Source organism: Tachysurus fulvidraco, chromosome 4 (assembly GCF_022655615.1).
Source record: "Tachysurus fulvidraco isolate hzauxx_2018 chromosome 4, HZAU_PFXX_2.0, whole genome shotgun sequence".
Lineage (NCBI taxonomy): Eukaryota > Metazoa > Chordata > Actinopteri > Siluriformes > Bagridae > Tachysurus > Tachysurus fulvidraco.
This window is the reverse complement of record NC_062521.1, coordinates 3,194,175-3,208,727: the sequence shown is the minus strand read 5'-3', so window position 1 is coordinate 3,208,727 and position 14,553 is coordinate 3,194,175. Positions and strand designations below refer to the sequence as shown.

The 14,553-nt window shown below is 40.2% G+C and overlaps 3 protein-coding genes across 6 annotated transcripts in view; 2 read left to right on the top strand and 1 right to left on the bottom strand.

The window, feature by feature from the left end:
* The window catches only part of ldlrap1b (low density lipoprotein receptor adaptor protein 1b), a 25,798-nt gene extending 20,772 nt beyond the window's left edge, over positions 1-5,026 (top strand). For both annotated transcript variants that reach the window (XM_027165810.2, XM_027165811.2), the window contains exons 8-9: positions 630-664; positions 3,866-5,026. In XM_027165810.2, the coding sequence (XP_027021611.2) occupies positions 630-664; positions 3,866-3,995 (165 nt within the window). In that variant the 3' untranslated portion in view covers positions 3,996-5,026. The remainder of the gene's footprint in view (positions 1-629; positions 665-3,865) is intronic.
* A 522-nt stretch (positions 5,027-5,548) lies between these two features.
* Positions 5,549-10,410, top strand: LOC113655324 (S100P-binding protein). 3 transcript variants are annotated; one of them, XM_047812814.1, is made up of 6 exons: positions 5,549-5,701; positions 6,651-7,579; positions 7,699-7,790; positions 9,056-9,150; positions 9,325-9,424; positions 9,670-10,410. In XM_047812814.1, exons 2-6 carry the CDS (start codon positions 6,695-6,697, stop codon positions 9,791-9,793), a joined length of 1,296 nt encoding a protein of 431 aa, XP_047668770.1. In that variant the 5' UTR covers positions 5,549-5,701; positions 6,651-6,694; the 3' UTR covers positions 9,794-10,410. The 3 variants fall into 3 exon arrangements, with proteins under 3 accessions (XP_047668770.1, XP_047668771.1, XP_027021609.2); XM_047812815.1 differs by having other exon boundaries at positions 7,666-7,790; positions 9,325-9,461; XM_027165808.2 differs by having other exon boundaries at positions 5,550-5,701; positions 7,666-7,790.
* An 888-nt stretch (positions 10,411-11,298) lies between these two features.
* LOC113655325 (zinc transporter 10-like) lies at positions 11,299-14,312 on the bottom strand. The gene is made up of 4 exons (XM_027165809.2): positions 13,829-14,312; positions 12,891-12,959; positions 12,459-12,698; positions 11,299-12,166 (listed from the first exon to the last, which is right to left on the bottom strand). Exons 1-4 carry the CDS (start codon positions 14,310-14,312, stop codon positions 11,733-11,735), a joined length of 1,227 nt encoding a protein of 408 aa, XP_027021610.2. The 3' UTR covers positions 11,299-11,732.
* Positions 14,313-14,553: the final 241 nt, after the last annotated feature.

Genomic DNA, 14,553 nt, shown 5'->3' with positions numbered 1-14,553 from the left:
TTTATTTATTTATTTATTTATTTATTTATTTATTTATTAGCTTGATGTTCGAAAGGAAAAATACAAGCTGTGTGGTTTAAAATACATCCACATGTGCCGTCTAAGCTCAAACAACCGATCGCTTCTCTAAAGCCTTTTATCCCATTAATCTCCCAACAATTTATCAATTCTCTCTGTATGATTATTAAAGAACGACACGCCACAATTTTTACCCATTTGTAGTCCCTGCCTCGTCGACCTCTCTTATCGTCTCTCTCTCGAATTTATTAAGACAAACGCGATGCCGTGTTACCAAAACACCGCAAGGTTCTCCTATATCCTTCCCGATTAGCTGATCTTATAACCTCATGGCGATCCCTCTGACTGTATTCGCTTGCTGTTTGAATGTCTAGACAGGGCAATTTATGCAGATTAAATTTGTTGGTCCCAGCAGGCAGAAGTCATTCTGATTAGATTAGGAGCTCAGGGAACTGCACCAGTCTACATAAGTGAGATCTGGAATAAAGGCTGCAAGTTAAAGCACCAAGACGATCAACATTTAGTCGATTTAGTGTTTCATCTCGTGTTGTATGTTGTATGTTCGTCATGACTGCGTTCATCAGTTTCGGGCCTTTTCTTTTCTCACACAGGAGCTCGATGATGGTCTGGATGAAGCCTTCTCAAGGTGAGTGGAGTTTTATTTTAGTCTCTGTTTTCTAGTTCATTAACAAAGAACGTAACAGCGTGACAGCTGAACCGAACTCGAACCAGTTTCAGCATTTTTTTTCCTTTACTCAGCTGAGAGTTTTGAGAGTAACGGTAGCTTTGCTCGTACGATCCGTTCTTTCTGCAGTCTCACCACACGTTATGCAGCATAAGCCTGAATCTGTGCGTGCAGACTCAGTTTCATTTCCTTCACATGCAGCTCTAAAAATAGCCTGAGAGGTTATGATGATGATGGTGGTGGTGTTTTTTTTCTTTTTTCTTTTCTTGCAGCGGCACCACACCCAAGCTCACTGCTCCTCTTTATTTCATGCATGAAATCAATGAGTTATTCAGATTAGGACTGAGGTTTATCTAACAAATCATGATTGACGGTCTAAAGTTTTTCTTTCGTACGTGTCTCTCCGATGTAGCACAAACTTTAAGATTTCCTGACTTGGTTTTATCTGGGAACTGTAAGCCAAATTTCTTTTTATCAAAGCCCGCAGCTTAGAGTCCTAAAGCTCTGAACACTTCTCCGTTCATTACATTTTTCTTACCGAGTGCCTCAACTGGACAAATCCTACAAAATTCAATTAGTCACACCCAAAGCTAATTAAATCAGTATGATTAGGAGCTCAGTTTCATTCCAGTTAGAGCTAATATCGGCCACCGTGAGTGTGTAGCGTCTCTCTGCACTCACCGGCTCAGATGCGTCTTTTATAACTAAGTTGCGCAATATCTTTTCTAAAAGTTTGCGCCCACCACTGGGTTTTTTTGTTTGTTTGGGTTTTGTTTTCTTTTTTTGGACCACTATCCCATTTACATTTACAGCATTTAGGGAGTTTTATCTCATTTTTATACAACTGAAGGTTAAGGGCCTTACTCAGGGGCCCAGCAGTGGCAGATTGGTGGATGTAGGAATCGAACTCGCAACCTTCCAATTGGTAGCCCAACACTTTAACCATTAGGCTACCACATCACAATAGGGAAAACGAACAGAAACCAAAATTATTTTATCTTCTTGTTAATTAACGTTAACCTTTTACGATGCTCAGGATAAAGACGTCTGCCGACTATTGTAAACGATGTCTGTGTAAAATAGATTTATTCGTTTCTGACGGTATTTTTAAATAAGATTTAGTTTAAATGAAGCAGGTCAATCCGCCACTGAACTGTTTCTCTGTCCCCGTGCCACTTTATTCACAAAGAGCATCAGAGCAGGTGTAACAGGTTCATACAGAGACAGACCGACCTTTAGACCTTCGTCTTGAGCCTGCAGGTTCGCTGTCGGACGTCTGACACGTTTTCATTTTCATCTCTGGTTCAGAGGTGAATATTTATCAGAGTGTCCCGCTCTGTCACTGTGGCCTTTTAGAAAGTGTGCTGAGAATTTGAAGCTTGTTTATATACTGGGAAACACTGATTTGAGTTTTAAAGAACATTTAGTCCCTGATGCACAGCAACCGATGCCTTCGTGTGTCTAGTCCAGTCCAGTCTTGTACAAATTCTGGATAATTTGTCATGTTTCATCAGAAATTGTTGTCGAGTTATGTTTGTAAAGCTGTAGGACTTTATTTCAGCTTCATTCTGCGAAAGTTTTTCAGTAAATTTGAAAGCTTCTTACTTAAAATCAAGTTTTTTTCCTTTATCTGATGAATAATGAGTGTGCAGGATAATTACAGGGAAACTGGGCATCGATTGCATTAACGTGTATGCGGAAGCGTGCGAGTAAGTAAAACACACTGTGTTTTATTCCTCTTGTATTTCAGAATATTATATTGACAATCGTTCATGTTTTTTTTATCAATTAAAACATCAACGTGTGTGTGGAGGCTGAAAGTCTTAGGAAAAGATGTCCAGCGCCATCTACAGGCTGACCAGAGCATTTCAGTCATAAAGTGAAGCTGATTAACGTTTTTTTGTGATTGTGTGTTTTCCTTCAGCCACAGTTTGGATAGTTTTGAGTCGTGTTCAGGTAAAAGTGAGCTTTATCAAGCGGACGTGTCGTTAGCAGACCCGTCACGTCCTCCGCCATCCATTTGACTCCATTCACATCTACAACCATTAAACCAAGCAGTGCTGTTCACCTGTGATAGTCTTCACCGTAGCTCATGTGTAGAACTCTCTCATCTCGACTCTCTCATAATTCCCTGCTTAGAACCCTGTTCAGATCCAAGAAGATTTAATAATGATTTGTTGTTTTAAAAAATTTAATTAAATAGTATATCTATTTGAAAGTGGCAGGGTTCTTTGCCTGCTCTTAGCCACAGTATTTATTTATGTCCGTAGTTTTTCATTCATTCACTTTGTTGTCTAATAGTAGTAAGTCGAGGTGAATTAACATGCGATCTGTAAGATGCTTTAACGCTCACCCAAGAGCCTTTACCAGTTGGAATGAGTTAAAAAAAAGTCACCATGAGTTTACACTCGGGTATTATAACATGACAAAATTTTATAGCGACGTTCATAAATTCGTGTGTGAGTAACACAGAGCAAAACTGAGCAATTTCCACACAATTTACTGCAATATCTAGTGAGGCCCTGGAATGGATGAGAACTCCAACAAATCCAGTCTGACTTACTACAAATAGACTTGTATGTCCATGCTGTTCATCCTTCGCTTTATATATATTATTGTGTGTGTGTGTGTGTGTGTGTGTGTGTGTGTGTGTGTGTGTGTGTGTGTGTGTGTGTTTTGTTATGGTACTCGTACAGAATACAATGTAAACTGCCATCTCACTGTGTCACTGTTGCCAGACTGAATAAGATCCAGCAATTTACAAAGTGAGAGTCTTATAAGAGCATATTTGATATCAGATCTTATTTCCTGACGAAATTAGACATTTGTCACAAGTCACAAAGTCAGTTTCAGCAGTAAGTGGTTTTTTTTTCTTGTTTTTTCTGTAAATATTATTTAAAATGTCGAAATAGTAATTGATAAGTTCTGTCGTGGTTGTAGGAGTTTTTTTTTTAAACACTGAAACACAAAACTCTAAATAACCTCCATCCCCTGATAACCATATTTTTAATCTTTAGTTTATTTATTATGCATCTCAGCATCTTTTTATTATTTTTTTTGTTATTGTTTTTTTTTTTTCTGCTCTAAATTTTCAGGCCAGCAAAAAAGTCATGTTAAATCGATTCGCTTGTTAATTGTCGTCTCTGTGTTTGTGACCCGCAGACTCGCTGAGTGTCGTGCTAACCCCCAGGTCCTGGACACTGGGCTAAACCCTCAGGACTACAACGCTGACGAGTGCCTGTCGCCCTGCAATTGGGACAAGGCCGACGCAGAGGATGCGTTCGGCTTTTGAGAAAGCAAGACAGAGAGGATGGACAGAAACATGAAAAAGGGAAAGAGGATGACGGTGACACTGATTAATGGACAGGATGATGCGTCTTCATCAGAATACAAGAATTGCACAGACCAAAGCAATAATTGTTTTTTTTTTTTTAATATATATTATAATTATAATTAGTATTCCTATGAGCGGTATTTGGCTTTAGTCTGCCTTTTGTATTACGATGCTTTCTGTTACAGTCTGTTTTGTAATTTTGATTTCTGCCATTTTATTTGTCTGTTTGCGTGTTCAAGCTGTATGAAAACTGTGTGTAATTTGGATATGTATAATTTTTTCGAGCGGTTCGTTTAAGCTTTGCGAATTGGGCTATGCAGTTTAACACTGTAATGTTCTCTCATTTAGAGAGATTAACATCACTTGGGTTGTTAACATTTAAAGGTATCTGTACGCTGATGATAGAACGTTGCGTTTGTGACCCAGGTCTGGTCATCTGTAGGACAACACGTTCAAAGAAATGTGTGATCAGACATGTTGACACTGCTTTATATTACAGGGTGCTTTTATTTCACGGCTCCGGCCGAGCTCCAGCATCTCGGGATAAATACACGGAGAGAGTTTATACCGAAGACAATCTTGTACTTATATTTTCTATTGGAAAATGTATTTTTGTACTCCCTGCAAAGAATCTTTTCAAAAGCACACGGTTTTAATTTCAGGGAACTGTTTAATGACTAAATGATTTGTGTTTTGTGTGTTTTAGTTGGTTTTTTTCCCCCAAAATTTATCAATGAGGTCATGTTCACGATCAGATCGTTACATAAGGAACGTATACCTACCTGCTGTGCGTAACTTTCCTGCTACTTAATCATCTTTCACTCGCTTGGTTTTACATGTTTCTGCCCCGACTGGGTTTGTTATTACTCCTATTTTTACTGCAGCTAAACTCAGTGTTAAAATACCATTGTTTAGATTGACCTTTTCTCATTTCAGTGCTCAGATTTTTGACTGCATACAACATTTTTGTATTAAAGACCATAACTTTACAGTGAGTGTACAGTATGTACATGTTGATGGAATTTAATGACTTGGATTCTTTTGTTTTCTGCTCCTGCCTACCAATTTCTTGCAGATACACTAAATATCATAGCTATAGACATCTAGACATGGGTTTATTCACCTTGAAGGACTTGAGTGTCCTATGGTGACCCTGACCCCATGTAAATAGCTTTAGGAGGGAGTGGAACGCCGTCTGCACGCCGGACCTCCTCTTTCAATGATGTGTCTGACCTCAGTAATGCTGTTGTGGCTGAATTAGCACAAATCCGCACAGCCGCCTTAAAATATATGGAGGGAAGCTTTCTCCAGATGAAGGCAGGACAGGAATGGGGTGTTTTAAAGCACACACAACCTTAACCTATGCCTGGCACGAACCCTATGTGTGAAGGTGAAGAATAAAGTGCTTAACAGTAACCACCTAGGTGCATCTGTGATGTTAGGGCTGACGGACGTACAAAGTGTACCTAATAAAGTGGCCACAGAGTGTATGACGCATCTCATAAACTAGATTTGTGCACGTGGCTACACAAATCAGCCAATCGCAAGCCACGCTGTGCGCGAAACTATAAATAGGAGCGCGTCCGATTTCCAAATCAGTACGTTTTAAATTTCTTCTGCAACGGTAGAAAATGTGCTAAACTCGATAGTGTCCTTAGTTTCAGGTAAGTTTTTACCTCACAGCTAATTAACCTGAATCTAAATCATCTTTAGTTAATCCTTAATTAAATGAAGTTTTTTTATTTTGGGTTTTAAACTAGCTACGTATAGACTAGCAGAGAAAACTAGCACAGATTAGCTAACACCGCTAACTAGCACAGATTAGCTAAATGGCGCAGATTAGCTAGCACAGCTAAGTAGCACAGGTTAGCTAACTAGCACCGCTAACTAGCGCAGATTAGCTAGCACAGATCAGTTAACTAGCGCAGATTAGCTAGCCCCGCTAACTAGCGCAGGTTAGCTAACAGCACTAGCACAGTCGTACATTTTTGTAAGTAATGTATTTCTATAAGCACATTTACACACATTTACTCACACACACACACACACACACATATCAACATATAAACGATTAAACCTTACTGTCTGCGTATGTTTGTTAGCTAGCTAGCTAACAGCTAAATTGTTTCGATCTGGTTAATATTTTGGTGTCAACGATCACACTGTTAAGTGGAGTTTATGTAGTTTTTAGTAAACGACACCTTTTTAACTAATAATCAGGTTTTATTTAAAAAGACGTGTTAATTTAGTGATTTGCTTCATTTGTTTTGACACTTGGGCATTATTCTCTATAGGATATGTTTTTGTTGTTGTCGCCTTATTAGCAGCCAGTGACTCATTTAAATATGAAAATCTATTTTCTGAATATTCATAACCCTGTTTAAAATATTACGATTATCATTTTAACGTGTACAATAATTGTCTAGCTATTTTATGCTACTTGTTTTTGGATGAAACTCTTTAACTTTGTCAAATCAATCAACAAATATATTACTGTAGCTTGAACAACTCAATAGTACACTTGTATGCCACATGTATTAAGCAAAGGGAATGTAGACTGTAGCTACCCTTTTGCTGTGTGAAAATGTAATGATTGTCTTTTTATTTTTTAAGGTGCCACGACTCCTGTGTAAAATTATCGCTGTATAGTTTCCCTGATGGCAGACAGAAAGGAGCCCATAAAGGCCACTTCCTATAAAGGTGGCTCAGATAAGAAGTACTTTCCGCACTTGAAGCCCCTCTCCGTCTATTCTCGCATGGTCTATTGCAAAGCCTTCGGTTCATGTTCGGGCAATCGGTCATTGAGTCCTGACAAACCTTCTTGGACCTTGAAAGTAGAGTTCGATAACAGCAGGGCGTCTGTTGGACGCAAGAGACGATTGGATGATTCATGCCTCGATGATACGTACGACACCCCACCGAAAAAACCCTGCCTTGACAAACGCTCTTCTCCAGATTCAGCCTCCGTTTTGGAGTGCTCGCTAGGCACCCAAACCGGAAGCGATGAAGGCTATTTTACTAAATCGTTTTTCACACCTGAACCAGGGGGGAAAAAAGACACAACAGAAGGCGAGGAGGAGTTGAATTTTACAAGATCATATAAAAGGACGATCCCAATCGCATCCACCCCGTTGCACAAATCTAGGGAGTTTGTTAGGCGAACTCCATTAAGTCCTAAGCTAAACTTAGAGAAAGAGAGCTGGTCCTCACCTGCAATAATTCGCCAGCCTGCAAAAGACTCCTCGGCCATTTCCTTAAGTGCGTATGTGAATTTGGCCGCTGATTATACAGAAGCATCAACCACAATCCCTTTCTTGAGCGTTAACGAGGGTAAAGAGTCTAACATACCGCGTCTAGGCACCACGGCGATCCACAAGTCGTTGGTGTGCCGCGATCAGGAGAAGCACACCACTGCTATCCAGGTGAGGGAGGATGTGCGGTCGGTCAGTCAGCAGCAAGCTGCCTCTGACATTCAAGTGATGTTCAGGGAGGAAATGGACTCCGAAGACAGCTTCAACGACTCGCTGCCTCTTCAGGTCCAGGTTTGAGATACAAAATGTTTGCATGCTACATTCCATAGATTTGTTAAAAGTTATGTTTAAGATTATAACGAAGTTGTCCTGCTTAGGTGAAATCAAAGGTGGTTTTGCCCAATAAACAGCAGCCAGAAGCAGTCAAAGCACCAGCACACCAACAGCCAGAGAAGAAAGCAGCATCCGATGGGCGAAGAAATGGTTTCAGAGATGTCCCAAGGTACTCTACTTTGATTTGCTCCTGGAAGAGCTTTATATTCCTTTATTTTAAACATGCATTTGACATTCTGATCATTTGTAATTATAATTAATAATGTTTAGAGATTCATAGGTAGCGATCAGCTCCATTTATTTACATGTATTTGTTTTTTATTGATAACGTGTCCATATTTTGCATCCGTCACTGCTGAATGACAGATATAGATGACAATAAACAGACCGGACTGAAATTAAACTCATTTGTGTGTCTAATGCTCAAGCAAGTTAAATTAGATGTAATTTACAATTATGTCCTAAATACATGGGAATCAAAGGTTGTTGTCTTTTTTAACAGTAGTGGGATTACTGATGCTATTTGTGTTGACAACTTCTCTCTGCAGCAGTTTAGATCTTCCCTTCGATGGATCATAGGCTCACATATGAAGGTGTTCCTGCCGTCTTTAAGCTTTTGTGCTTGCTTACCGGTCCTTATGCATGTGTAGTGTGTGTCATGTGTGAGATTTACTGTACGTTTATTTTATTCTTCTTCCGGTTTCTTGTTTTTTTTGTTTGTTTGTTTTTCCTCAGAGGTTTTTAAATAAAGCACTGACTTTTTCACCTCCGACTTGAGCTGTGACATTAGGATATGTTGCACTATGTAGGCAAAAGTATGTGCACACCTGACCATCACATGCATTCTTGTGGCTCTTCCCCAAACTGTTGCCTCTGGTACGCTGTTGCTTTTAGCAGTTTGTGTCCATGCGGCTAAGAAGCTTAAACCTGGTTCAGCATGACCGTGTCTCTGAGTGCAAACTGAGCTCTTTAAAGACACTGTTGGTGTTGAAGGAGTCACGAAAGAGTGGCCTGATCTTAACCACACTCAAACCTGCCTCAGATGTGGTGAGATTATTATGAAGTTAGCGTGTGTGATGGTTGGTTGTCCAAAAATGTTTTGGCTGCTTGTTTAGTTCATATCGTGTAGTTCATTTCACCCTTTTACAAGTGTCCGGTAACCAGCCTGCAAATCTATTAGAAGTTATCCTCAGAGAAAAATGTGTATTTATTCTGTTCATTTTAACCCTAGCACTAACAGTTTTCCCTTTTTCTTTTTTCTTTTTCTTTTTATAACAAACCCTATTAAAACCCTGAATGTAGAGTGCACTATTGCATAACCACCAAATTAAAGATTAATAACAATCATAAATGACTTTGTGTGTGTGTCACTGGATGTTAACCATATCAACTTGTAGGTTATGAAGTGATTGATCCATTTTGTGTGGTTTGCAGACCGGTGGTGTTGTATAGAGAGGAGGACTGGGAGAAAAGGAAGGAGGTGTACGTCGACTCAGTGACGAGACACATAACCGATAACGTGAAAGATGGTAAACATTTTATATGGATCGATTCACTGTTTAAAACAAACTTCGCCATTCAGCTCATGGTAGCGCAATCAGAGATAAGGACGTTTGTGGCCATATATTTTATCGGTGATTAGGATTCCTTCTACAGATTATCCCTTGCTGACGTATCTTCCCTGTTTGTCGATTGCTTTACAGGTGTAATGACTGAGCTTTTTCATCTCATGAACACCGTAGCCAATCAGGATAGAGGAGGCGATGGGAGAAAGTGGCAGCACCCTTCAGACCTCACGCGCAGGTACGCTGACAACGTAGGAGGCAAAGAGCATGCTGATGTGTGTGGGTGAAAACAAAAACACTGGCAAGAAGTGGTTTAAATATAAATATTGAGAAATAATTATTTTCAAATATTAAATCCATGTTTAACGTTGATTGATATTTTTTTTAAAAGTCAGATTTAGGGAAATGTGCTTTTTTGTTTTTTCACACCAAGTTATAGTTAATCATATCTGTATAATCTACATGACTTCTCTATTCCTAAAGAAACTACCGGTTGCGTAACACCGGTCGCTTGCTATCGTTGGACGAATGGCAGATCCTGAACTTTCGTAACCATCGCCGCTTTGTTAAAGTGCCTCGGGTGTTCCGGCGAAGCTCTGTGCGCTGATTCTTTACAGCAAAGCGAACGTCGCACCCTCCCCAGCCCCAAATCCCTGGTTTTCCTTCTGTGTTTGACACTGAACTCGAGCCTCTTTTCCATATTCAACATGGACCCAGTGGGGACCTCATGTGGTCTCATGCACTTCTCTTTGACTTAATTGTGTATTTTAAAAAAAGTGTGTTGTTTTTGAATACTTTGTGTCGTGTGTGTGTGTGTGTGTGTGTGTGTTAGATTTTAGTTGTTTGTGGTTTGTCACTGATGTAACATTACAAATTAGCAGCGTTCTCATAATAAGAAATGAAGCGATTTCCGATTCTGCCTTTCTTCAGGCATCTGTGTTGTAATTTCCCTTTAACCATATTTACACAACGATGTGATGTTTATCCCTGTGTTCTGAAGTAAGTACCTCCAACAGCCACTTACAGAAGTACCTAGATCCTGCACTCTTGTACTTACATTTCCCTTTGGACTTTCTGGATCTGTCCCTTGTTTATTTTTGTGGATTCCTGTATACTTGTTTGTACAATTTGCAGGTTCGTTGCTGTGTTCACTTTTTTTTCCTTTGCACTTTTTGTCGCTCGTTCGATTTCAAAGGAAAATTAAATTATGGAAAGTCTTTTTCAGCTTGTTGTCTACAGTTCATACATGGGAATTCATTTAATGCAGAAACAGCTCTTATTTTGTGCACATTTTCCTGGGAACGAAAACATTCTGACTAACAAAACCCTTTCTACATCCAGAATGGGACTGAAAATAAATAAGTGAATAAATAGTCGGTCGGATATGAAGCTTACGGTACAAAGACATGGCATGTTCTTACACACAGGAATGTCTTGGACGTGGTGCGGGGCTCATACGTGTGTGTTCGTTAATCTTCAGTAAATGCTTTGTCCCGGATTGAACCGATGACGTTAGCAAACAAATAAGCCAAGCAGAAGTAAACCACTCCTTACACATTTCTTGTCTGGAGCCATCAGTCAGTGATGTCAGTCACTATAAAGTCATCAACAATAACCTTTTAAGATAAGATGTGAACAACAGTACAATTTACGCTATATGGCTGAAAGCTTGTGACACGTTTTAAACATTTGAACAATGTTTTTAACTCTTTGTATCTTAAGTATGTAACCTAGTGAACCAGCATTAATGTATCCAATGATGGAGATTTAAGCACTTCTGTACGTCGCTCTGGATAAATGCTGTAAGTGTAAATGACACCTGAACGTTATGTCCGGGCAGTGGTGTCTCAATTGGTTAAGGCTCTGGGTTGTTGATCGGAGGATCGGGATACAAGACCCAGCACCAAGCTGCCACTGCTGTGCCCTCAAACCTCCCTGCTCCAGGGGCGCTGTATCATAGCTGCCCCTGCACTCTGACCCCAACCTCCTCAGTTGGGGTATGTGAAGAAAAGAATTCCACTGTGCTGTAATGTATATGTGGTGATAATAAAGGCTTCTATGCCCCCTATTCTATTCTAGAAATATTTCTTCTAACAAAATATTACCACACAATTGTCTGAAAAAAGTACATTTATCGAGGGAAGAAAGTGCTTTACAAAACAATCAGAACCATTTCCAGTACACAGGAAAAAAATATTTCTTTACAGCTATAAGATTAATGTACAACAAACCATTAAAAAAAAAAAGGATCAAAAAAGTGTATATACATGTAATTGGGGTCTTCTGTACATCTTAAGACTTTGTTGATTGTGCAAAATGCAAGTAATGCAAAAAGTATTTAAAAAAATAAAATGATTTCCCAACAAAGAGAATTCGTTGTAGTCTATTGAATTTAGTGTTTTAGCCTAGAGTCCCAGTTTAGGATAGATTGGGCCAAAAGCATCAATATTTGTATTGTCAAAGACACTGTGGCATTTCACTCTGACCCAAATTAAGCCTTACGATTATGCTCAAAGTCAAACAGAAAGATTTCAGTCATACGGCTGTTAAAGCTTTGTGGCTGTGTAAGAATGTATCGATGGTCTCGGTGCTTGTATTTTGAGTACATTGCTTATTTCATACATGTCTGTGTTGAATTCTCTGTGGTGAGGGAGTTGGTTTGCTTTACACAGTGGAAGTCCAGCAACATCAGGAGGGCAACAGGACACTTTTAGGCAGGAGGGGGAGGAACACGGAGTGCTACAGTAGCTCTTCTCCATGCTTCCGTCGCCGAATTCCAACTGAACCGTCACGCTGTGGATGCCGAAGTTATGGAGGACGTTCCTGATCTCCTGATGGAGCATTTTGATTGCACTGAGAGAACTATGGAGCTCGGGGAAGACTCGTACGTGCAGCGAGGCCACGTATCGTCCCTTCGTCAACTCCCACATGTGAGCATCGTGGATGCTCAGGACCCCCGGAAGGCTGCACACTTCTTGCACTGTGGGTGTGGGCCAAGAGGAGAAAAAAAAGAAGAAATGTTTTTTGTTTTTTCCCCCCACAATAACAATAACAGGTATTGATTGTCAAACCCAGCTTTTCAGTTCAAGGAGTCAATTTTTAGCTATAAACTGATGACTTATCAGCAGATGCCCACTCCACAACCAAGACTCATCATTTGACATTTTATCTTTTATTTATTTGTTTGTTTGTTTGTTTATTTATTTATATTTTATTTAAAGAGAGAGAGAGATTGGCAGCATAATAATTCCTCATTAATTCCTGTTACTCACAGATTCTTTTGAAGGGCATGTTACGAGGGATGATCTGCAGCAGGATGGTTGCTGTTTCCCGAGCTAGGGGAACGGCAGAGGGCATAATGACAGCCACTATGACCAGCGTCAGGCTTGGATCCACATAGCACTGCCAGTTACATGGGGCATCCTGTGCCTTGGGCCAGGCATAGAACAGAGCTGAGGTAACCACTACCACCACTGATCCTAGAGCATCGTTCAGCATGTGGAGTAGCACTCCTGAGATAGGAACAGGGGGAAAATGTATTTAATATAGCAGTTGGGAGAAAAAAATCAGATCTCAAAGCCCCTTCGACTAGTCCATCGACTAGTTTCTGGTCCACTGGAACTTTTAGTGAAAAGGAAAAGTTGTATTTTATGATAAACAGTAACTGTTTGTGGCGTAGACCTTGTGTAGGTGGCCAGACGTACCTCTAATGTTAAGGTGGTGGCCTTCATCCTCAAATTCATCCACTTCTTCCAATTCTGTCTGCTGGAATCCTATGAACAGAGAACAGTTTCACACATTAGTCAAATCAACTTTTACTGCATATTAATCAGTTACACTTTGTTCACCAGGGGCATAAGCAAGAGTTTCTGTTAACCAAAATAAGTCTACTGCTAACAGACTCTCCTGAAAGACCAGACTGTAACAGTGGCATCAAAGAAATTGGTGACAAACTAGGATGTGAGAGGCGACACCAAAACGCAGAGGAACCTGGAAAAAATTAGCATTTCATTCATTCATTCATTCATTCATTCATTTATATTCGTATACGAGCTTTATTTAATGTTACATTAATACCTGTTCCTATCAGAATCATTAAAAAAAATTAACTACGGTATATGAACCTCTTTATTTCCAGACAGACAGTTTCTAAAAAGCGCAAATAGAATTTATATTAAATGGTTTGAAAAGTTTCAAAAAGTGAAAAAAAAGCATTATGGGGAATTAATTTGTTTTATACAAATATTATATTCGTTTTGAAAATTCACATTCATGCATCTTCAGTCTATAAAACTCTTGGATCCGTGATTTTGAAGTCCAGATTATATATAGTTGTAGATGTATGTGCCAAATACTTTTTGCATTATTAAGTGGACGTGGTTCTACTTTGTGTGTTTACTGCTGCATATTATGTCTCTGAACCTCTATTTTGTGTTCAGACTTTTTTATTGACGAAATGTTTCTAAAGCTAAAATTAAGTACAAGAATTTAATTGTGAAAATCCCTTGCCGAGGATTTGGCCCTTTAATTACTCCTAGTAAAACAGCTTAGATTGTGAACTAAATAAATTGTATTAAACCAGTAGTTATCGTTAGATGTAACCTTATAAACCATGAAAGCTTTTGCTTTCGCTCGGATCCACCTGCTTCTGTGTCCGCGTCGCTCTTCGGTTCGCTGTCGCGGCGCGTCGTGTGCGCTTTTTTCTTGCGCAGGCATCTCCAGTCCTGAAACACAAGCAGTCCCACCACGTTGATGCAGAGGCCGATGCTGCCGACGACAAGCACTAGAGCGGGTTTGTCGATGGCCTCGGGCTGTGCGAGCCGCTCAAGTGCTTGGGCCGACACGCAGAAGCGCACGGCGGCCAGGAACACGGCGTTCGCCAGCGCGCCCAGCACCTCGACGCGCACCAGTCCGTACGTGCAGCGCGGAGAGGAGGTGCGGCGACGAACGCGCGCAGCAATCAAACCCACCGAGAGCGAGATGATGTCGGAAAGCATGTTAAACGAGTCTGACACCAGCGCTATGGAGTTCCCGACATAACCGGCCACGATCTCAGCCAAGAAAAACATGCTGGTCATCGTCAGCATGAAAACCAGACGACAACTTTTCCCGGTATAGCGACCCATTTCTCACTGGAACAGAGTGCTTTAATTCACCGGAACGTTAAAGAGACAACTGATGGTTCGGTGCAAGTTTAAAACTTCCACTTTAACTCCCTCTTCACTCGAACCGTTCACTGATTGTAACGAACCCTGGACTGCAATTAGCGCGATGATGTTTCTGAGCTTAGACACCATACAACACACTCTCACTGTATGCGAACTTATGTTTATGATAACTGTAGTGATAACGATGGACTTTGAGACG

Excerpts from the sequence above, each read along its gene's own strand:
- LOC113655324 (XM_027165808.2), top strand. The coding sequence starts at position 6,695 with ATGGCAGACAGAAAGGAGCCCATAAAGGCCACTTCCTATAAAGGTGGC. Across the intron at positions 7,791-9,055 it reads GGTTTCAGAGATGTCCCAAG|ACCGGTGGTGTTGTATAGAG; the intron begins GTACTCTACTTT and ends TGTGGTTTGCAG. Across the intron at positions 9,425-9,669 it reads CCTTCAGACCTCACGCGCAG|AAACTACCGGTTGCGTAACA; the intron begins GTACGCTGACAA and ends CTATTCCTAAAG.
- LOC113655325 (XM_027165809.2), bottom strand. The coding sequence starts at position 14,312 with ATGGGTCGCTATACCGGGAAAAGTTGTCGTCTGGTTTTCATGCTGACG. Across the intron at positions 12,960-13,828 it reads CGACGCGGACACAGAAGCAG|GATTCCAGCAGACAGAATTG; the intron begins GTGGATCCGAGC and ends CTCTGTTCATAG. Across the intron at positions 12,699-12,890 it reads CCACCACCTTAACATTAGAG|GAGTGCTACTCCACATGCTG; the intron begins GTACGTCTGGCC and ends TTCCTATCTCAG.